Raw genomic sequence first — 24,539 nt, 5'->3', positions numbered from 1 at the left:
AAATAATTTTTCATCATAATCGGAGCAAAACAGACTATATTTAGCCATTACTTGCTAAGGATTTTACATTTAAGCGCCTTTGCCATTTTATTTTTTTCTAATTTATTGCAACAAAACACTTATTTCATGATATGAAATTTCAAAGTTACTGTTGTTTGAAAAAGTTTGAAAACCTTTACAGCCGTTTAATTTTTTTATCTCAATTCATTTGAACTGCGCAAAAAACAATTTTCTCATGATATGAAGCTTGAAAATTAGAATGGTAAATGTATATGCTAAATAAAAATAAATTTTCTGTCCAAAGGTTTTTTAATTATTCGGACAACGCCGGGCATTCAGCTAGTATATAATTATATACATATGAACACACCAATTCTTTTTACTTTGCACATGGTGATTTTTCTTGATATATATTGTCAAATCTATGTATTTAGAAATATATAGAGGAAAAATCACCATATGCAAAGTAAAAAAAATTGGTGAGTTCATACTTCATTTGTAGAATTTTGAAGGATATTTGCTGCTTGCCTAATTGATTGTGATTTTTGCTAATCTACAAAGTTTTAACACCGTAAGACATTCAGTAAGTGATTTCTCTTTCCAATACTTTTTTACAGAGTTAGATGGTTACTCGCTATACTATTTATGAGCCATTGAGTGGCTTGTAGTCCAATTCTTTATTTGCATCTTTTTTGGCAATAAGGGCATCAATAGGGGCATTCGAACTCACAACTTTATATCTGTACTAAAAGACTAACCATTTAGTTCTATGCAGTTCTCAGCTCTTCGCTTGCAGACGCATCATCATTTTTTCTTCAGATGTTTCTGCACCTCTATGAACTTGGGTTTTCCATTTAGCTCTATTTTTTAAGATACTCTTGAGTGTTGAGGTCTATGAAACATCACTTCAAATAGTGCTTAAAGCTATCTTAGAAACATTTCTCTAGTCTCCTCACTTTCGTTTGCCTTCTTTCAGTTCTCCATGTAACAGCTATTTAGTCACAGTCTTCCATTCAGACAAAATGGCCTGCCCATTTCAGCTTGTTCATGTCTAAGAGTGGCCCAAAGATAGGAACCCCACACTGCGTGTGGATAGTGCATCTTGCATATCATTGTCGTAGTTCTTGTCTTCAGCCCTCCATTTTCAAAAACTTTTGTTTTTAGGTGCTGGATATGGCAGGTTAGAGTGTCCTGGGTTTGCATAAACTGAGTTATATTTAAAAACTCGAGTTTGTAAATATAACTCAGTTTATTAACTGGGTTGCAAACCCAGGGCACTGAGGCTCCATAGCTGGATGAACTTAATCAATTTTTCGTGTTAATCTCAATGTTGGCATTTTCAAATAACTGAAGCTATGTTTTTCAAAAATGCTTTAAACTCTCTTGTTTGGGCTCGATCCTCTGTTTTCTTGGGTTTAGTTCAAAAAGAACCTTAGTTTTTGTGATTTCGACTAATAAAAACTAAATAAGTCACTCAAATGCTTCTATTGTTTTCTCTAGGTGTTTGTTGTATAGACTATAATCGCATTGTCATCAGCATACTGCAGTTCTTGCTCAGTCAGTGAAGTGATAAAATTGTGTTTCTTTGGCTTGGGGCTTTAAAGAATGAAAAGACCTTCACCCAGCTGTGCTTTACCTGGATTCTAGCTTTTAATTGGCTCAGAATTATGTGCAAGACTGCATGAAGGAATGTGGAAAATAGTGTAGTGGACTAGTGGTTGTCGCATACCCTTGTTTGACCCTAGAAGTAATCTTGAATTGGTTTCTGGTTTCTCTCTTAATTAAAACTGCTGTATTCATATCATCATATAGTAGTCCGAAATAAAATAGAATTTTAATGGAAAGCCAGCTTTGTGAAGGATTTTCACAATATTTTCTTCGGTCAACTCGGCCGAGCGTGTTGGTCGGGTTAATGAAAGCAATATATAGAAGGGGCTCCCTGAATTTGTCTAGCTGCAGCCAGCGACGTATAGCCTACTCACCAGCCTGCAGACAGAGAGTATGATGCCTGGTAAAACTTGACAATGGCCAAGTCTCTTTCCCTCGTTTATCTTTCCCTCCTCTCCTTTGCTCTCTCCCTTTTATTACCTTTTCTCTTCCTTTTTCCCTCGCTCTTTTGCTCTCTCACTTTTTTCCTCTCTCTCTTTCTCTCGTTTTATCTTTTCTCCTCTCGTTTTTTCCCTACCCTACCCCCTCTTTCTCTCTTTTCTCCTCTCATTCGCTCGCCTTGTTTCTATTCTTCCTCTATTCCTCCCTCTCTATTTCTCTCTATGCACTTTCTAGACCTTTACTAGTTACCATAGCTTTAGCTGCTTAATTAGACTGACTTGCTCACACCTTCAAGGTCTTTAATCAAAGCCACAGCTCAAGGTAAATACGATTTATGGATATCTATTGCAACTACAGCAAACTTAAAAAGTTTTTCTGCTTTGCCATCTTTCTAATAACATGCTTTTTGTGATGGCTGCGTGTTTGTAAGCAGGCATTTCACAGTATCAAAAGAGAGTACAAGACAGAATTGCATCAACTAGAAAGTAGTCACAACAGTGTACCAAGCTAAAGAGCCAACTACATTCACATTTTTTACAAAAGAACAAAAGAAAACATCTGAAACACATAAAATTGTGTTGACGGAGAATATCGTGTCATAGCTAACCCTCATATTGTATGGCTGCAGAGTTTGTCAGAGTCTCACAGACTAGCATCAATAAGAATCCTGTGAGTTTTCCAAATCATGATTCTTTGCTTCATAATCTTGAACAACAGACTTCTCATGATGATTCAAAGCATAAAGCGAAAGTATTTGCGGGAGTGTTATCTCTGACCGGTGCTGTCTGCGCCCATACTCTCTCGCTACTCTTCTTAATCTAGCAGTCGAAATCTCTCTTCTTCGCCCATTGGTCATGCTGCCTGCCCTTAGAGCACTCAATCTCTCCCGTTCTAGATGATGAGCCTCTTCCAATCTACTTAATGCCTCATTCAATTCATCCATGCTGTCAGTCTGCTGACTCTCATCTGTTCATAAGAAACCAAGGAGCTCATTATTATGTGTCCAGTTCCTTACTGAAGAGTATGAAGTAATAATAAGAATCTCGTTCAATTTTTATATTATTAATATTAGTATGTTTCAGATAATTTTCTCATGTTGCAATTATTGTTTTAAGTTTGTCTAAAAGGTATATTTAATTTAATCTTTTATTTAGTTGATCTATGATTAGGCTATCAGATCACGCCAAGGAATAGAAGTGCATTGGATTGTGAGCTCATATGTTTGCTATAGCTGGTTCCACCAATATTCTAGGAGAGTAGATGCTGAGCATTGATATTCATACAATGTCTCCAATCCATGGAGCAAAGCTACAATGTGATTCAGAGTTTGTAGATAGGCCACCGAGCAGTGGTTGGAGCATCTAGGCAAAAGAAGGATCTATGGTTGGGACCATTTATACAAGAAAGAGATCAATGGTTGGCAGTATTTAGACAAGGAAGAGATCAGTGGTCGGCAGCATCTAAACAAGGAACAGATCGGTGAATTATAAGATTGAGGATCTGATACTCCATCCTAGTGATTCAAGATAGTATTTCTCTGCAATGCCTGTTAGATGTGAGTATTTGTTAACTTCTGGTAGGAAGAGGGTTTTACTTTAATCCAACTTTGTACTTTAACATAAAATATTAAGTTTAGATTTGCATCATACCTTTCCTCTTCTCTTCATCCCATGCAGAGTCCTTCGCTAGGCAGTCGCCCTCCAGAAAAGATGTTGACCTAGATAAGGAAACTGGCCTCACTGAGAATGGCTGATACGTGTTTTTCAACAATTGGTTCATGCTTTCTTCTTCGGGTAGCCTCGGATCAACATTACTTAATGAATGTCGGTCTCTAAGATGAGGGAACCTGTTAGTTTCTTTGGACTGCTGACTTTGCTTGTATTTATACCTGTTCAATACAAACACATGTAGCAGTACGGAAACCTGGAGAGCTCACCATTTGTCTTATAACGAGATGCAATCGCCATTTATAAACTTGCGTGAATGGCAACTTGCCCTGTTTTTTTCATATATGCTGAATATGCAGTGTATGACTTCTTTTTACTGTTTTTAAATTGTTGAAGTACTTGAAAATTAAAATATTACATAAAAAGCACTGATCAGAGAAGACTAATGGATTCCATTAAACTGGCAGCAACCTATTAAGACATGAACTGAGAGGTGTTTGAGTAGGTACCAAGATATCTTAACAAGGTACTACTAACTTAGAACTCTCGTAGGAACTGCCACCCTTCATTCATTCAAACAATAGGATATTCTTAGCATAGTAAGTGGATATTACAGTTATTAATAAGTGTATGCTTACCAGTTGATCCACTCCTTAGCACAATACTTGTGCTCCATGTCTCTGATGTACGGGCAAGCATTACCTTCCCTTAACAGTTTCAACCCATTGTCAAAGTTTCCTAGCTTACATGAGAGCAGCAAAGCTGTGTATCCCATGTGATTCCTTGTATCTACTGACACTTTCGAGGCCAACGTTTTCCTCAGCAGCAATCTTAGTATATCTGTATTTCTCTCTGCAGTTAAAATATAGACCGACATAAGACAATGTAAGTCTAGCATCTAGTAACTAAAATTATTGGCAGAGGCAAAGTATGGGTCTTGGAGCAAAGTATGTTGTTGTTGTAGAGTCAGCTAACATCTGTAAAAGAATACTATTGATGGCTGCCTTATGTATGTCTATACCACTCCATACCGCCCTTATTATCTCATTTAACACTGTCAATAGTGTAATTGTATTTATAAATGATAAAAATGTTCTCTAATGTATTCTTAAAGATCTGAAAATGTTTGTAAGTTTTTGGGAAAGCAAAATATGTTTTCTTTATAAATACTTTGCAAATATAATTTGTTCCTTCCACAGATATTCATTGAAACACGCAATCTTGTTTCTAATTGCTTCAGCCAGAAACTGTTGGTTGTTGGCGGTAGAAGAGTAATTTTGTATAAATAGCATATTTTATAGCTTTCTTTAGCTTTTCATTGACTGATTATTATTTTATAGGAGTTGTCTCACCTGTCTACTAGCTGTTGCGTTATTGTTAATAAATGACTGGGTGAGTCTGTTTCAGGTACAATATATAAGGACTAATTTTAATTAGTCAAAACTAATAAAAATTATTATTAACAGCTCAGAACTTTTGCCAGCAAGTACTTGCTTTATTTACTGTAGATGGGGTGGAGTAAGCAATTCCTTGCAAAATGTGATAGTAGCTAGAGGGATATTTCGAAATATTAAAATTAAAAAACCTCATATAATTCAGTGTAGGTTAAATCAAAAGCTGTTGACTAGCTTTCTGATATGGTTTATGTTTTTATCGAATAAAAATTAAGCCCAAAATCTCCAAGTTGCTCGTTTTGGTATGCCTGGTGAGACATGATCTGGCTAAATTACACAAAAGAAAAAAATTGATGAAATAAGTTTCAAGTTTGAATTTGTGCTCTTTTCCTGCTTATTCAAAGTCACTTAGGCTATGCACTCAGTCTGATCAGCTACTGGGCAATGGGAGAGGGGGGGTGACTGTGGCCCTTAGAAAAATTAGAATGGTGTCCTGAATCAGGCATCTAGGAGCTGAATCTCTCAAATGAAAATACTAAGAAGATCACCAGCTATGACATCACAGAGTAATAAAGACCTTGTTTATTGTATTACATATTTCAAGTATCAATAATCCTATTGACACTTTGTATAAAATGCTGTTCATAAATTACTCATCAGGTCATTCGTTTTAATATTTGTATGTTTATCTACAGCATATACCGAGAAGAGGAGAAAGGCCTCATTCAGTAAACACAAACTCTCATGTACATAATAAAACATACCTGTGCTGGTTAAGTGGTTGTCTTCCTATTCACATTATTTTATACAGCTTGATACTGTTATATAACAACTGGCCGGTTTGGTTTTTACTTATCTCTGTTACATTTCTTTAGCCAATTGTTCAAAATATGTTGGCAGTCTACTCCTTGAAGATAAAAAGTAGTGTTGGACTAGCTATATATCGACTGTGAGATAGGAGACATATGTACTCAACTCCTACAGTAGCGGTCAATATAACTACAAGATAGCCTTCTGCCATGAGACATTACCCTTATTTGCTTATTAATAAACATGAATTCTTCTCTTTCTAGCATGTATGTGCTAATAATTTATGGAATGAAAAGCATTTATAGGCTGCAATGAGTTTAGCAAAAAATTGAACCTTCTGTTAGGTTAATTGCACCATTTTTAGTAAGTTCAATGAAGCCCTACCACCAGTCTGGTGTTGGTAAAAGCCTGCTGAGAGCGGCACATCGCTACATGCAGGGGTAAGCATGCATAAGTTGTTAGTGGCTAAATCTAGCTTGATTAACCTTGACTGCAGCAAGCCTTTATAACAAAGTTGTCTTCTCCAAAAGTTACATTTAAAAGCTGAGCAGACAACTCTTGTTAACTAGATGATAAGGTGGATGAGAAATATGAAAATGTTCTCTGAAACATTGTTTGAGAGCTCTGGTGTTCAGAGAAGTATGTGGAGTTGAATCAAAGAACTATTTCATGATAACAGTGTGCCTGAACAGGTAACTTCCATCTCATATATGGCTAAAATATAACCTAATTCTCATGAGCTGCATGATATGCATAACCAGAAAAGCCAACACCCAAAAGAGTTACATGTATGTCTTGTTATTTGAATAAGTTTTATAGAAATTCTGCCCTTTCTGAGTAATTTTCAAGGATAAAAAACATTTCACAAAATATTTTAGTTTTCGGTTATAGTTAAACCATAAATATAGTAAACCCTAGATTGGTGAATAGCTATCATTACAATAGAGCAAAAGTGAGGCATATTATTGTCGGCTGTTGTTTTCACAACGGTACGTCATAGTGATGTGCATCACAGCATCAGAGTCTTCAATTGAGCCATGAGTTCAGTAGTGAAAGCATGCTTGTCATGCTAGTTTCTAAGTCATAAACATAACAATAAGACCAAATTCTTAGTGAAATGTCATCAGAGGAGACTACAACACCCCAGGTATATCCTGAATTGCCCAAAACAAGACAGAACTCGAACTCAAAACAAGAAGTTCTCAACAATATCATAAGCTATCTATGCCAATTAAAGACACCAATCGGAAAGCTGCTAGTGGACAATAATAGGAAAACCTTCATTATTGGTTTTGAGTCAGCAGCCAAATCCGTACATGGCATTGCTAAATATCTTTTCAGCAATTACCCTTACATCAAGTACTTCCTAACCTTTAAGATCAACCAGGATCACATTGAGAATCTGTTGCCCATGATACGATCTAAGGGTGGCTATAACAATAACCCGAATGCGCACTGCTTTAAATGTGCACTTCGAGCACTGCTCATAAAAGCAGATATTACACCAAGTCCCAATGCTAACTGTATTGATCTGTGGGCAGGGCTGAAAAAACTGGCCAACTCCTGCTACATTCTCTGGCTAGAAAGAAAAAGAAGGAAGAGACAAAAGCTGAGGAAGGTGAAGATGAGGAGTTTGGTGATGAGGAAATTTTTTTAACTCAAATGTGATTACTGCATTAAGTTCTTGACCCATGTAGAAGTAGTTGGAAGTAGAAGTAGTGATGACATAACCCTAATCTCAGTTAAAAACAGAGGAGGATTGGTGACGCCAAACCCATTGATAGGTCGAATATGTATTGCTGCAGAAAAGTGCTTACCTTCACGCATGGAGAGCTATGGTATCACACAGAGAGTTTTTAAACAAGTAACATCACAGACAATAACATATGTCTTATTACATAACCTCAATCAAGATTGTGCATGCACAGTGCATGCCAACAATCTACTCAAAACTATAGTAATTTGCTATACTAAAATCAAAATACACTATGCCGCTTCAAAGCAGGAATCTAGTTCAACCAACCTTAGAAAAAAACCACCTCATCTAGTTATTTTTAGTCATGTCTAATGGGTGTTTAATACAGTGGTCCAGCTTAACTGCTTTTAAATCTCATTTGATTCATTAGTTTGTTATTAGTTTAATTTCTATTTGGTCACTCTTTGTATTATCAATGACATAGAAGCTTCTAAATCATTAGTATTATCCATTACCATGTGTGTAAGATTCTTGCCTTTCTCATCCAAAGTCATTATATAAGTTTTATATATTTTCAATAAAATATGCAGTCTCACATGCACAAACTATGGAATAATTGTGCAGTTGTTAGTGCTAAGTCAATAGGAGTTCATAGATCAGCTGATTCACTTTACACATCACCATGACATTGCGTCGTCCTATTTATAGGACTCACTTATTTTGCTTATCATATTTTGATTATCAACTTCACATATCTAGGGTTTACTATATCTATGAGTTAAACTATAAACATAAAGAAAAAAGCTATAAAAGAAAGACATTCGCACTAGCTAGTACAAGAAGACAAGTAGAGAGACATGACTGGACTAAGAAAGGTTGTTAGTATTTTCTTGGAATAGAGTTTTGACTAAATATCAATAATGTTATCAGTAGCATCCAGTTAATTTGTTTCCTTATATTTTTTGCTAAAAGAACATTTGCATTTTTCTTGAGCATTTAAATAAAAATTAAGAGCATGCAGCCGCATGTATTGCCATTTTGCAGCTATGCATTGCTATTAATTCACAGTATACTCCACGTTTTGTATGAATGCATCATGCATATGCATGCATATCGCATTGCTTATGGTATATTGACTATTGCATATTGCCTATTGCATTACCTACTTTATATTGCATTGCTTATGGTATATTGACTATTGCATATTGCCTATTGCATTACCTACTTTATATTGCATTGCTTATGGTATATTGACTATTGCATGTTGCCTATTGCATTACCTACTTTATATTGCATTGCTTATGGTATATTGACTATTGCATATTGCCTATTGCATTACCTACTTTATATTGCATTGCTTATGGTATATTGACTATTGCATATTGCCTATTGCATTACCTACTTTATATTGCATTGCTTATGGTATATTGACTATTGCATGTTGCCTATTGCATTACCTACTTTATATTGCATTGCTTATGGTACATTGACTCTTGCATATTGCCTATTGCATTACCTACTTTATATTGCATTGCTTATTGCATTGCTTATTGCGTGTTGCCTATTGCGTTGCATTTTCTTGTAAGTGATGCCAACTCTTGCATAATAAGTTATTATCAGCAGCGAATCATAATAAAAAGTATTTTTTTAAATCTGTTTTCTTAAATTTTTTAATTTGAGCCTTGATTGAGCTTGATAAACAACTATTACTAACAATGAATCTTATCTATGACATCTCACATTGATCTTCTGAAGTTTTTTTTATCAATCAAAAACCTTTCAATTGTGCTAACAGTAAAAGCAGCCTCAAAGCAATTCATTTTAGAGAAAAAGCCTCATGCTGATTTGGTGATCATAAAAATTTGAAGCAGTGTTTTTAGGAAAAAACTTGACAACAAATATTTTTCCACAAATACTCTTAAACCAAAAGTGAACAATTAAAAAAAGTTTAGAATGCTATGGAAACTAATTTCAAATTTTAAAACAAGATGGCAAACTTACAGAATAACAATACATAGAGCCGGCACATAAAGTAATAAAATTATATGTTGTGATAGATTTGACAAAAACTAAAGTGTGTTTTGCAGACATTGGTTCTTTTAACATCGAGAGTTTGATGAACAATTTGTATAAAACTCATGGCTGTTTTATATTAAAAACTCTCAAAAGAAATTTCTTTTACAATTCAGAAATATGGTTTGCAGATATAAGTAAAATAATTTTTTATCTTGACTTTTAATAGTCTGAAAACAAAGAAATGTTTGAGTATATTGATACTTGCTTTAGGATTGCATAAACTTGTTTGTATTATTGCTAAAGTATATTATGTCTTTAGTTTAGATATTCCGGCTTTTTGAAGGAATTGTAAATAAAACGGATATAGATGAAAAAAAAGTAAGATGCTGTTTTAGCGGCTGCGTTTAGGAGCATCAATTTGTTTAGCACTGAAAGAGATATAAATTCTTTTAACCTCCGAGATTTTCTATGTGGAATCAATATGTTTTTTTTAATTGTAGACTAACAATAATGCTGCAGAAAAACAGTTATTATGAGTTTTAAATCTCAACAAAGCTCCAAGGGATAATCTAAATAATACCAATTAAGTCATGCTGCCGACAGCATAAAATAGATTAAAGCTGCTTATATAAAGAATGCATTATACATCGAGTCTGAAGGACCTTCACTGCTTTTTATTGAAGCTATACTACTAGCTGATGTCATATCTCAAACTTTATGTAGCTTTATATTCAGAATAGCAGATGTTCTGAAGTTCCTAACATTTACGCTAAGACGATTATATATTTAAACCAAAATTTTGCCTCACAGATTCCGTGATTCATCAAACATGAATTTTCTATAAATTGCGCATAAATAGCCAGTAAGGAAAAAGTGGAGGAATATCCCCTACTCAGAGAGGAGATTGAAAAGTGCTGGTAACAACAACTGCAATTTTGGTAGTCATTGGAGCGTTGGATGCAGTGACATCTGCACATCAAATGTGACTTGCCCAAATACCGGCAACAATCAACACAAGTCAGTTGCAGACAAGTAAGTTTTGGGAATGGCTAAGATCTTAAATTGAGTGCTCAAACTCTCAGGTCTCAGATGAGAGACCAGTGCTTGATTAGACACTGTCACCTCACTTTACGAGGAGAGGAAATAACTTTATACTGTATATACTCATACTGTGTATGTATAAACCTTGACTTTTATAGCTATCAAGTGGAAAAATTTTAGTAAACTCCCATGTGACAGATTTTTAAATGTCACTCATTTCCCTTTGAATAGCATATCATGTAAATTTGAAATAGTTTTATTAGTGATCCCAAAACATATTGAAGACTTTGCATAATGGAGATACATGTAGGTACCTTCAGGTTTCAAATACATTCCGTTGTTTGAAGCTTGTTCCTCACTTCGCTAAATAGACAAACCAATAAAATTGTTGCTGTATAATCGACTTGTTCACTTGTATAGCTGTTGACTTACTCATAGCTGCGTGGATCAATGCTGTATTTCCATCGCTATCTTGAGCTGAGATTTCCAGATTATCATCCGCCATTAACTTTCTAACAATTTTTTCATTTCCAGACAGACAGGCTATCATCAGAGGTGTCCTTCCCATTTTGTCACTGCTGTTTACCTTAGCTCCTAAAAGAAAGTCTTTTTGTTTCTGCATGAATAATACAGTGTTCAAGGCAGCTTACAAAAGACTATATAGGCTAATGTTTTATCTATTTGTGATCATGCGGGTCCTGCCATATACAATTGACCACTCTTATCATTTGACTGTTTCTGCGTGATAGTTCCACTTAGCATGACAGATAACAAATAATCTCTACAGCGTTTGTATCAACAGCTAAATTTTGTATTTTCTGAAGCCTCTAGAGATTTCCAGCAACTTGTTGCGGTATGGTTTAGTTATGTTTGAATTTATGGCTAGAAGGTGACTCCGTAGGGTGTTAATCGTTGGGTGCCAATTGATAGCATTCATAATATAGCTGTGTAGAATGTTCATTCAAGCACTACAAACGGATGAATACTTGACAAGTGAGAGTTTTGTTGTCACTTTTGCTTGTTGCAATATTTTAATCCTGTGCAAGTGTGCCCAGAGGCGTTGTTTTGTTTAACCAGAATGTGGTATATAGATTTAAGCCATATGTTATTAAAGCGTGGGTCATTGTGTTTAAATATGAAATGGATAGCTAGAAATAATAGGCATAGCATATCTATGGTATGACCAGTTAGGTACAGTTGCTCATCCAGCATTCAGCACTACACCAAAACACCATCTCTTCTGCAGGGATTAAAACCACAATTCTATGTCAACATGACCATTCCCTAATTTGATGACTTTGTGTAACTGATTTTACTCGGTTTTAATCTAATGTGAATGAGGTTTGGATTACAATTGTGTCTGCTCAGTTGTAGAATCTCAAGGAGCTTATTAGAATCACTCAATAACTTGGTGTAAGTTTTACAAAATCATTTGTACCTTTCTCAAGAAATATAGTCATCATCCTTTTACCAACTTGATCCTTCTTAGCACTGCAAGTCAGCATCAGTGGAGTCCATCCATTCAGGTCCTAGGAAATACTTGATAATATACAAGCAAGCTCTCCCACATCAGCTCATCAACTTCTACACCACAGCTGCCCGTTGAGGGGCCTCTTTAGAACGAACAAGTAACACGTCTTCAATGTGTCTGTAGCCAAGAATTGAAACTAATATCTTCATTTTACAAATCCTAATGCACTACCTTCCACATCTCTTGCAGGCAGAATTGAATTTACTTATAGTTAAAATACGTCATGCCCGCTCACTTTAGTACCTCCCTGTACCAAGTAGCCTAGGATCACATGTTGAAATGCCAACAATTACGGGTAGCTTTGCATGAATGGTGAAGTCTAGCAGAGCTGTCCAAGACTGTAGGCACTAGTTAGTATACAGCCATATGCATGTAAATAGATGTAATAGTTTTATGTCTCTCGATATTCTCACTTTGAAGTAGTCCATAGCACAGACTCCTAACTGCGCTATGTGATTTCTCCGTGATTTCTCCGTGATATCTCCGTGATATCTCCGTGATATCTCCGTGATATCTCCGTGATATCTCCGCGATTTTCTTTGTGTGATTATTTATTGGATCTCTCTATGTAAGTTTGCTATATCATTCCTTTATGTAACCTCTATGTGTAAGCTCTTTAGGTAATCTCTCTATGTAAGCTCTCTGTATGATATCTCTATGTAAATTTGTTATGTGATCTCTCTACATAATTTTAAGACGTCTGGCAACTAATCACACTTTCTAAGACATTCCTTGATCAATAAACTTTTTGCGCTCGTGATTCGTCTTAATTTATCGTGCGTTAAAAGATTTACTTGTGTTCTAATATTCTTTAGCTACACAAATCCTACCTTGATGTCGATGTCCCGTGTAGAAGCGCTTAATAATCTCGCTTGGTGAATTCTCCCATCAGCGACTGCTTGATGTAGGGCTGTCTTTATTGGTGTTTTTTGTTGCCGAACACTGACATCATCAACCGCTAGCAAAACTTTAGGTTTGAGAATAGATTGAGGAGAGTCTTGAGAAGATGCTCTTGAGACCTGGAGAGACATGCCTACGGTTCTCTTCCTTCGCCGTTCTCAAATGTCTTACCTTGGTTAACAGTTCGCTTGTAAATTATAGAATCATATTTGAGAGACACGCTACATGGTCTGATGGTCAGCAGCACGCATAATGCAAGGAACAACAAAAGCTCTGTCAGCTTACATGCCATTGAACTTATTATATTCTCAAGCTTTCAATAATTAAAGTGCAATGTTTGAGATTTAAATAGCGTGCCAATTATTCTCCGTAGTTAACTCCCCATTAGGGCAGTGGCACGGCTACGGCCACCTTTCACACTTAGGCCTATTACGCAGCAATTTGTGTTTAGATGTACAGGAAAGATTGTAATAACACATGAAAGTATTCTACTATAACTATCTGTCTTTTTTTATAACCGAAGTGAAGGTTTTTGTGTTCACTTGGTTTTTTTGAGTGGACTCAGTTAAACGTATTGTCTCAAATGGAGTTGTTTTACCTTTATTTGCCGCTAGACTGCTCAGCTGCAAATATAGTTACATTCTTGTAAACAAACTTTGAAACTGTTAACCACCCCAGGCTTAAAGTTGCAATCAGGTATGCAAGGTTACAAAAGCGTCTTCGTATTCAAATAACGCATAAGGTAGTGCGTGTGGTGCATATGTGCGTGTGGCGCGCGCGTGCGTGCGTGTGTGTGTGTCTACTCTAAAATTGATTCTAACAGATGTACAAAGAAGAAAAAGAACTTGAGTATGATTTGTTTTGGCTTTAAAGAAGTTTTATGCAATACTACAACATCCGTAGCGGTTGTCTTGTACCACTCCATCGTTTGTATTTAATAGCTCCGAGTGTTCTAGATTTATTTCTTATGTAGAAGTGTACAATATTTTTAGTAAAGTATTTTTAATATTTTTGTTTTGCTATGTATCCTTTTCAGTTTGAATATGTTATAGTATAAATTTGCTTTGTGTATGGGTTTCTTCATGAAAGTAAGAGTTGTCTATTCACTGCTGAGCAGACAACTGCTTCTAAAAGTAATGATTAATGTTTAGAAATAGTTATATCTATATTATTATTATAGTTATTAATTATTATATTATTATATTATAGTTATATCCAGGTCTTATGCAGAGAAATACCACACAAAATCTTTAACGGTAAAACAATTCTGTGCGTAGTTCATCGTGCTACATTTGTGCTAAATTATATCTAGATGACTTTCTGTGACAGCGTAAATATGTTGTTCCATGGTCCTGCTAATATTTTTGAAACTAAATACTCACACTGAATTTATTTTTCCCTCTCCATAATTAAACAGTTTATTTGAGTTTGTCTCAACTTTGTACATAATCGACAATGCAATGGCGTGTAGAAGACCAAAACAAAAACAAATAGCTATATGTAAATCTAAAACATTTGAACACTTGTAAAGTTTCCGTTAGGCAGCTTTTTTATTTGTTAGTTTTAATAAACCAAGTGTGTGCACTTGCGATCTACAGCCTTGACAGTGCTTTATTTTTATTCTAGAGCCTTGACAGTGCTTTTTCTCTATTCTAGAGCCTTGACAGCGCTTTCTATTTAATCCAGATTTAGACTCAAGTTGAACAGCGTTTCGGTTGCCCTCCACTTATAACATACAATAGGATCAAAGACAGCCTCTGACAATTGTTAAAAAGGTTTTGCTGACAAATCACTTTTTGTCAAAATTTAGCTTGACTATTAAATGTACACTGAGAACATATGAGTGGCTATATGTGAACATATGACTGACTATATGCAAACATATGAGTGACTATATGTGAACATATGACTGACTATATGTGAACATATGAGTCACTATATGTGAACATATGACTAACTATATGTGAACATATGACTGATTATATGCAAACATATGAGTGACTATATGTGAACATATGACTGACTATATGTGAACATATGAGTGACTATATGTGAACATATGACTGACTATATGTGAACATATGAGTCACTATATGTGAACATATGACTAACTATATGTGAACATATGACTGATTATATATAAACTGGGAATGACAGAGGCCAGCTTTAGAATTGCAGTTGAATTGGTGGGCTGCTCCAGCTTACCCATGCTGTTAATATATTCAGTGTTATTAGCATATGGAGGTTTACACAATTACTTGGAGCAAAGCTTTAAGAGCAATTATAAAAAACCTTTGCTGGTGTTCTTGAGTAAATTATTTTAAAGGTCAAGGTGAAAAAGGCCGGTTAATTTTATCACTAGTTAGTTGCATGTACACTTTCAGTATAACTGGGCTTGAAATTTCAATAATTCTTTTGAGTTGGTGAAGTGAGCATATTGAACGCCTAATCCTGCAGATTGTATCGGGTAAAGAAAGGTGCTCACAGTAGCTTGGTCAGCAAAGTGTTTGGGCGCGGTATCCACGGACAAATTATGTGCACAAGAAAAAGTTGGGCAGATGATGAGATGAAACTTGGTAAACATCATGCTTTCAGTGACACTTTTTAAGTGGCATCAAAGTAACACATTTCAAGTTGGCATTAATGAAAATACAGACACTTTGGCAAGAAGCGTGTAGGAGAAGCGCTATGAGTGGTTTCCATTTTGTTTATACTAAGTATAGAAATATTATGATATAGGAATGAATGTGTTTGCACTGGTTATGGAGTAGATTGTTGAGAATTAGTTGATAGGGTTTTATGTATGTTTTATCAAGTATCCTCGCGTTTATTGTGTCTTCAATTAAAATAGCTGATAGGATATCAGGTGGCCGCTAAGGGCTTGATGTTGCAATTCATCGTCGAGTTCAGTCGAGACTTGTGCGGATGGCCACTCTATTACTACGACCATCGTTTAGCTACTCGTGCACTGTCATTCTCACCAGCCATAGCGAGCTGTACATTCTACGATTGTGGGCTAATCGCTCTTCAACATCCGCAAGACTTTGTTCAAAAACCTTTGGTTCGGCTTCACTGCTTTCCTGACACACCAAACATATTTTGTGAATACCATAATTCAAATATCAACTAAAATTGTTTTGACTTTAGCATATTAAAATCTTTCAATTCAACTCCTCTGGTGTTAGAGAAATTATCAAAAGTGGGCAGCACGCACAATAACCGTTTTGTATTCCACATTTACAGGTGTAAAAGGAGTTTGAGTGACAGAACATCAATAGAAAAATCTTGAGGCTTGTCAGAGATACCCTCATGCGTTCAATGCTACGGGTCTAATCAACACGCTTTGTTTAAAGATCAATAACTGCATTTATATTTATCGAACTTGGAAAGAATCAAAATAATATTATTAATTGAGAATTTGTAAATCGCAGCGGTGAATTAAAAGGATTAAGTTTGAATGAGCAGAACTTGGAATATTACAATGAAACAAATATTGGCTTGTCATTCTCCAGGGACGAGCTCACTTGCTCTCTCTGGCAAATATTGCATTTGCAAACAATAACTTCATTGAAATCGCTCTTAGAGGTTGTGATAAATTAATGTAATGCCATTAGAGATGCTGTTGGCCAGGCGTGGTGTTCAACTCTGGACATATGGATGCGTTTAAAGTTTTACAGCTCATTAAATGATATATATTGCTCTATTTGTTCTAAAAGCCAAGCGGGAAGGTTCATCTGTTAGCTATACATAAACAGTTTGCACCTAATATACAACTGTGTTTGTTTCTGCGAATACGCCTTTATGGCAATAAATAGATGGGCTTTACTTCTTTTAGCAATATTTCTTATAGATAACATGGCGATATACGCAATTCAACAACGAGTCAGCAAATTGGCGCCTCCGGCTGCTTGCATGGAAAGACTTCGGTATAGCTGCCACTGCCATGGCTAATCCTTTTTAGATCAACTAGACTTGCAATAAATAATTTTATTTTATTTTAGTTTTTTACAATTCGTACTACTCTATGTAAAAAACTTCATTAAAACTGTTCTGACTATTCTATCAGTTGCTTCAAGTCTGGTCACTGCAATAAGCGGTGACTACCAGAAATGCCCTGAACAATTAGTTTTATGACAGAGCAAAAGTAGCTATTTCTCTTTTCTATGATTGGTTAGAGTATAACATTTAATCACTGATTGTTGGATGTTCAGAGCATCAGACATCTTTGACCTTGGCTGATTTGCGAGTAACCATCACAATCCAGGAAAAAGATAGAGCACCTGCATGCACTATTTACAAAATTGTGTATTCATTAGAGAAAACAGACAATATATGTTTAGGGCTACATGATATTCATGGTCGGTAGGCTGGGACACGTTTAGGGCTACATGATATTCATGGTCGGTGGGCTGAGATACATTTAGGGTTACATGATATTCATGGTCGGTAGGCTTGGACACGTTTAGGGCTACATGATATTCATGGTCGGTAGGCTGGCACACACAGTATGTATAGAAATGGCAGACTTTTTGAAAAACATTCATTTTAACAATATAGGAAAATGTTTTTGAACGGTGGAAATTTGTTTTGTGGTTTTACACGAGAATTGCAAACCAAATTTGTTTGTAAATTGGTTCGCTCAGAGAATCCATGAATATATTAATAAGTTTTTACAAAAATTGAGATAAACTCAATACAATTTGGTAAAAGCCAAGTTGTAAATAAATATTAGGTCTATTTTTTCTATTTTCGTTGTAGGATGACATTGGAGTTTATTGTAAGGAGTTATGTAACACGGGAGGGGAAGGAGGGCTGATCGGAAGCTCTTGTCCAAACAAAACATATGTCAATTCTTCAGAAGCGCTCAGCATTCATGGTGAGAAGGATCAGGAATAAAATCCCTTCTCATTGGCATTGATATAAATCACTGATACCTTCATCTGCCTATTCACTCCGTACCATATCAGAATATTAGTTTTGCTCCCCTTTAGTTGAGCCAGAGTTGCACTCGTCTGCCGGCTAGTCAGCGAGTTAAGGCAGCTGCCTGTGTGACACTAATATGGCTCGGTTATGCGGAGAGCTGGCCATTCTATCATTAAGATAATATTTAGTTTACAACTTGCCGATACGCGGAGGGTGCTTGTGATTTGAGTGCTTTTTCGGGAGATTTATTCGCAGTTACATGATTAGAGTAATTGAAGCCATCATAAGCACCTCATAAAACTGTCAATACTGAATATGCTCTGCACTGCCTTCGTAGTCGCTGCCAGACCTTCCTTTACATGCCATTCCTTTGCATACCTCATTTTGCTTAAATGAAATTTTGTAAAACCTTGAAGCTTTACGGCAGCGCGCTGTCATCAGCATGTTATGATAGTCATACATCAGCCTACTAATGTCTATTTAGGACACTCGGAAATCACAATTTAGAACTAAAACTTCCTAAAACAAATTCCTGGTTTAACCTGATGAACGGCATGAACCTATTAAATGCAAATACATATTAAGGTACTTTGTTTACCAAAATGATTCTGACATATTAGTTTTTATGCTATGTGAAGGTTGTAGATTGGAGCTGAAAACTGCAACCAGGTATACTATGTGTGCTTGTGAGATAATAATGGTAGGGTAAAAAGGGAGACAATTTGAAAGCTGGTGACACATATAGCATTCGTTGAACAGCCTCAATTTGGTGTGACAAGGGTAACTGACAGCTGTTAACAGGTATTTAAGATAGCTCATGCAGTCAGCTAATAGCACCCTGATAGGTCAGACCAGCATAGAACTGTGTTAGTTTATGCATTTATTTACACACAAACTAATGCAAGAAAGGGTTGTTTACGCGTGCAACCCATAACAGGACTCGAGTATCTCAATATATTCTTGTCAGCAGGATGTAAGTGTGAGATGGTATAAATTGTTATTAAAATACAGCACATATAGATATATATATATATATATAGTATAGCATTACGAAGAGGAGCTGGATAGCACTCTTGGCCATTAGCAAAGCAGATTACACGGTGTATGTTAAGTGGATCTTATGAACACATAGCAAGCCTCTTCTATCAACACAGACAGACAAGCTCCCCTTTAATAACAACATTTGCACCTCCGCAATATAAGCAAAAACACAAATATACAAACTATATGTATTTATAGACACTAAAATAAAATGAAAAACTTAAATAATAACTGAAATCATTTTAAAAGAAGATTGTTACAAGATGCAACCAAAAAACATAAATTTCCTTAAATAATATTTATTTTAAAAAGATAACAGATATATGGATAGCCGTGAATAGACAGAGAGACAGACATGAACATTAAAAGATTAGAGACTGCAGAGGGCAAACAGTGTGACTATGAAATATAGTTTAATAATTGCACATATGCTGACTATTGCTGCCATACAGGTGACAATCCCAAGGAGCTCACTGGCAGCCTCAATTGATGCCTTATTTTCTCTAAAGTGTTCCAATGGACGGGAAGCATTGGTAGTGGCCCTGTTGGTGCCATAATATGACTGTCTAGGAGGGAACCATGCAAGGGCCCTTTAAAATCTATACCACTATTCCTAGCGTCTTTTCTGCCTATTATGCTTTCAATGCTAAACTTTGGGGGTTCAGAGGTGGCGCCCTCTTTTATAAGAGACTTCATAGCCTCATTGCTTGCTGAAACGCTTGACGGTACTGGGTATGGCTGCGGAGTAATGTTGAAGAAGGGTCCAATAGAAGATTGGATGGGAAAAGGTAGAGGCGTTGGCGTAGGGTGTGCAGCAGGTAGAAGGAAGGCTGGTAGAGAGGGGTGTATCGAGTAGCCTATGTTGGGCATGAATGGCTCCTGCTGAGCCTTGGCAGGGGACATCACACCTTTCATCGACCGTTTGTATCTTTTGCGTCGCCGTAGAAACGAGCCGTTGTCAAACATGTCTTCAGACGCGGGATCCAGTGTCCAATAGTTGCCTTTACCTGGCCAACAAGAAATAAATGTTGAGAGAAAGAGTATCTATGGCTAAACACGGAAAGCTGGGTGGTCTGGAGTTTGGCCTGAAGGTCAAGCCAAATATCAGCAAGATTGATACACATTACAGGAGATAGTTAAGAAAACACTGGCGATAATTTATTTAAGTTTTAGCGCTCTAAACATATAGACTGTTTAATCTTTGTTTATCTTAAAAATGTCAGGCAACTTATAGCCTCGGTTCCTTGATTTCCTGGTCCTGTGGCAGTTAACCTGAGTTGAAGATAAAATAGTTAGTCTGGAAACAATCATTAGAGAGAATAACAAAAATCCTCTGCAGGCCTTGTATTAGCGACTTTCTACAAACATGTAGACACCTGCCTTCGATTACTCAAATACACAGCAGTTAAACAATCTTTCTCAATGTGAGGCCAGTCAAACCATGAACGGGTCTGTCATGGTATTGCGGGTGCAAAGACAGCCAACTAGTGTCACTCGCACCATAAAGTTTGGAGAGTTTTCTTCTAAAGCTGCCGACTACACCAACATTTTATCAAAACTAGCAAGAATACGTGTATTAGGAGTAATTAATGAGCCTTTTCATATTTTATCTTTGAGTCAACTTCAAAAAATATTCTAATTTGATAATCATCTTTTATTTAATATTGAATAATCAAAACACATTAAAGTTAAATTGTTTTCATTTGAAAGTATTTAGAATTTTACAACTTGAGAAACCAACAATAACTCATAGAGCAGGCAGACATACCTGGATTGCCCGGCTCTCGAGGTATTTTAATAAAACAGTCATTTAGGCTGAGGTTGTGACGAATGGAGTTCTGCCAGGCGGGAAACTTGTCTCTGTAATACGGAAATCTCTTCATGATGAACTCACAGATGCCACTCAATGTGAGCTTCTTCTCCTTGGACTACAGGAACAGTAAGGAAATATATGACTAACTCTAGCAAATACCGACTCTTTTTTGGCAAAGAGAATATTGCAAAGTGTCTGTCAATGTAATTTACTAAGTCATTTTTATTGTGATGTCGACAGAATAGAATGGATAACTACAAACCCAGCCAACCTGGGAAAAAACTAATTACTGTAAAATAGCAAATCATAACATATAATAGCAGTTCAGCATCTTTACTCATCTGCAGGTCTTATGAATGTCTGTATTTTAATATATAATAAAACATTATACATCAGAATCTATTATTTGTAAAAGTTTTCTACGAGTCGAGGTTCCCTTTTGTTTTCATATTTACACAACTGCTCACAAATTTAGAGTCTCATGGTCATAACGTTATGATCACTAAAACCTTCGGATCGTTTGAAAATTTTGCAACTTTTCGCAAGCAGTTAATTACACAAAATCTCTATCGACTAATGACTTGTATTCTCAATGTGCCTTCAGACGATGTAACATTTCATATTTATTCTTGGAAACCCTAACCACTTTACATACTTTGACTGTATCATTGCAAACTTTGTTTATATTTCTGCATTACTCTGGATGTGTAAAACTGAGTGAGAAGTGCATCTAGAATAACCGACCTGTAGTACTGCCATGGTTATAAGAGCTATGTAAGAGTAAGGTGGTTTCACATGCTTATTCGTTCGGCACTCCTGTTTGACCCTCTCAAGTTCTGTCGAAGATAAATAGGTTTCATCAATTCCTGACATCTGCTCGGTGGATCTCTGAAAACTATCTAATACTTCCTCCTCATCTTCACTGCATGCAGCTTGTCGAGGGTTGGAGCCACAATCTTCTGCGTTCTCTGAGATAAGTCCTGTCTGTTCGACAGCGGATGTCATGGTGGAAGGAGGCTGTAAAGCGGGTCAACAGCAGTTAAAGTTTGATGGGAAAAATGATAAATCTTTCACAAGCAACACTGGTTATCACCTTCAAGCGATTGCTATTATAGACGGCTGTCTAATCATCACACTCCTGCCTTCAAATATCTGATAATTATGTCAGTCTTGTTCAAGCATTATGATTGGCTTCAAATTGGCACCGCCCCTTTTTATTTGACGCGCTCCTGCCCCTTTCTGTTTGACACAGTCCTGATCTTGTGTTGAAAATTGGTATTTAAATGTTAGTCGAATTATCGCTGCCTGTGCCAAACCGCTGCCACCTAAAGGTCATTAATGTTAAAAAATTTTAAATCTGAAAAGAAAAATTATGTATTTTCAAGATGTCTTCAGATCTCTTAGAAAGCAAATCTCTTAGGAACCAATGAATGTTCAGGGGTGGCATTAAAGTTTAACACCAGCACATTACCGCATTAATATTGTGTAAGAGTCTAGGAGTTTCTAAATCAGCACCCGAAAGGTGGCCTCAATGGATCTCTGACTGTCAGCTTGAGGGTGGAACAACACCTGAAAGGTGGCCTCATTGGATCTATGACTGTCAGCTTGAGGGTGGAACAACACCTGCAACAGAAGTTAATATGAAATACTGGAAGTGATAAGTTGTTTTAACTTACCCGACAATCAACACACTTACCTGAATTTTGATAAAGCTGGTGGCACAGCTGGTCTGTAGAGTGTAGCTGGAGACTTTTATGAGCTGGCAAGTTCGGAACAAAAGAAATTGCTGTTCCAGGTGGTATAAATATGTGAGCGTGTTGCTAGAACTGGTTCAGAACACTTGCAGAATCAAGTAGCACAACAATTGTAGACAAACAAGTAAAAAATTAGTGAATTTCTGTAATTGTGAACTAGATACATAATGCGTATAGGAGAGTTGGACATCTTGTGCCTGCGGACCTTTTTGTTTGTCACCCCTAGAATTATCCGGTGAGTGAGCTGCAACGTCATAGCTCTCATTAGAATGCCTGAATTTCACTGGGGATGTTATTTTTACTGGTTAACTATTGCGGTATTAAAGTTTATTTATGTAGAAGACAAGAATCACATAACAGACATATTCACACGCTTTTAACCACTAGATGGCTCATCAGTTGGTGCCTGATCACCACAGTCTTAGTACAGGGAGGGTGACAACTGGCTGAGCTCACCAGTGGCAGCAATGGCTTCAGATGCGGGATAAGTGACAACAACAACCTGAATGACAGCTGGTTCTCCACCACTTCCTTCTATGGTACAGCGAGTCAAAACAACTAGTACAACTATACCAGTTTTAGTTGTTATTGAAACAAACAAATTACTTTGTCAGATATTTTTATTTATCTAAGCTGTTTCTAACAACACCCAAAAGCACTACTAACAAAAACTGACTATTTCAACCGCTTGCTTTTACATAACAACAACATACTTATTGGTCATTTTTTGTAAAAGAACTATTCTAGAGGTGGAGAGCAAAAACTCTCACGCTCCATACTTGTTAATCGTACGCAGTGTTGGCAGCAGCGGTGATAAGGTCTGTTTAACATTTCTTTGATATCTCACTTAGTCTGCCATTGTATAAACAAATGAAGCGATTGACAAAACACGGCTGGAATAACACAAGCAATGATGCAAAAAATCTCAAAATAACCAGAAGCGCAAAACGAAAACAGTTGAAACATGATGATGTACTGTTGCATTGGCATCGGTTGAACAATAACCTTTGATAAAGGCTATGTTTGCTGGGTCAAAGACACCTGAACAGTCTCTCCATCGACCAATAGGCTTTCGTAGAACAAATACACAAAAGTTGCATTATCAAATGAATGTCCACAAAAGTGATGGAGTTATTAAGGAGAAGCATCAGATACTAAAGACAAGAGTTGGTCTAGGTGTTTATATACAAAATCAAGGAATGAAAACTTATCGCTCATCAATATTTAAATACATACAAGTGTCTTAGGGTACAAGACAGAGGCTGTCAGGTGTTTGTATCATTGTACTGAGTTCATTAAATATTTCTTTTATCTGTAAAATGTACTGCTATTACATACCCTTTTCTGATTTGGTTAGTGTGAAAAGGTACTGCTATTACATACCTTTTCTGATTTAGTCAGTGTGAAAGGTACTGCTATTACATACCCTTTTCTGATTTGATTAGAGTGAAAAGGTACTGCTATTACATACCCTTTTCTGATTTGGTCAGAGTGAAAAAGTACTGCTATTACATACCCTTTTCTGATTTGGTTAGAGTGAAAAGGTCCTGCTATTACATACCCTTTTCTGATTTGGTCAGAGTGAAAAAGTACTGCTATTACATACCCTTTTCTGATTTAGTCAGAGTGAAAAGGTACTGCTATTACATACCCTTTTCTGATTTGGTCAGAGTGAAAAGGTATTGCTATTACATACCCTTTTCTGATTTGGTCAGAGTGAAAAGGTATTGCTATTACATACCCTTTCTGATTTGGTCAGAGTGAAAAGGTACTGCTATTACATACCCTTTTCTGATTTGGTCAGAGTGAAAAGGTACTGCTATTACATACCCTTTTCTGATTTGGTCAGAGTGAAAAGGTACTGCTATTACATACCCTTTTCTGATTTGGTCAGAGTGAAAAGG

The 24,539-nt window shown here is 36.3% G+C and overlaps 2 protein-coding genes across 2 annotated transcripts; both read right to left on the bottom strand.

Moving 5' to 3' along the window:
• Nucleotides 1-2,704: 2,704 nt before the first annotated feature.
• Nucleotides 2,705-13,235, bottom strand: LOC137385882 (inversin-like). Its single transcript, XM_068072473.1, has 6 exons — nt 13,035-13,235; nt 12,112-12,202; nt 11,106-11,267; nt 4,355-4,568; nt 3,699-3,937; nt 2,705-3,015 (listed from the first exon to the last, which is right to left on the bottom strand). Exons 1-6 carry the CDS (start codon nt 13,233-13,235, stop codon nt 2,705-2,707), a joined length of 1,218 nt encoding a protein of 405 aa, XP_067928574.1.
• Nucleotides 13,236-18,998: 5,763 nt separating this feature from the next.
• LOC137399525 (forkhead box protein D3-like) lies at nt 18,999-21,990 on the bottom strand. Its single transcript, XM_068085683.1, has 3 exons — nt 21,626-21,990; nt 20,837-20,996; nt 18,999-20,075 (listed from the first exon to the last, which is right to left on the bottom strand). Exons 1-3 carry the CDS (start codon nt 21,884-21,886, stop codon nt 19,504-19,506), a joined length of 993 nt encoding a protein of 330 aa, XP_067941784.1. The 5' UTR covers nt 21,887-21,990; the 3' UTR covers nt 18,999-19,503.
• Nucleotides 21,991-24,539: the final 2,549 nt, after the last annotated feature.

The sequence above is a fragment of the Watersipora subatra genome, chromosome 1, assembly GCF_963576615.1.
Source record: "Watersipora subatra chromosome 1, tzWatSuba1.1, whole genome shotgun sequence".
Taxonomy (NCBI): Eukaryota; Metazoa; Bryozoa; class Gymnolaemata; order Cheilostomatida; family Watersiporidae; genus Watersipora; species Watersipora subatra.
Note: the sequence above shows the minus strand (reverse complement) of the source record. Positions and strands in the feature narration are given on the sequence as shown.

Excerpts from the sequence above, each read along its gene's own strand:
- LOC137385882 (XM_068072473.1), bottom strand. The coding sequence starts at position 13,235 with ATGTCTCTCCAGGTCTCAAGAGCATCTTCTCAAGACTCTCCTCAATCT. Across the intron at positions 12,203-13,034 it reads CACGGGACATCGACATCAAG|GACCTGAATGGATGGACTCC; the intron begins GTAGGATTTGTG and ends AGTATTTCCTAG. Across the intron at positions 3,938-4,354 it reads GCTAAGGAGTGGATCAACTG|GTATAAATACAAGCAAAGTC; the intron begins GTAAGCATACAC and ends TGTATTGAACAG.
- LOC137399525 (XM_068085683.1), bottom strand. The coding sequence starts at position 21,886 with ATGACATCCGCTGTCGAACAGACAGGACTTATCTCAGAGAACGCAGAA. Across the intron at positions 20,997-21,625 it reads TAACCATGGCAGTACTACAG|TCCAAGGAGAAGAAGCTCAC; the intron begins GTCGGTTATTCT and ends CTGTTCCTGTAG. Across the intron at positions 20,076-20,836 it reads TCGAGAGCCGGGCAATCCAG|GTAAAGGCAACTATTGGACA; the intron begins GTATGTCTGCCT and ends CTTGTTGGCCAG.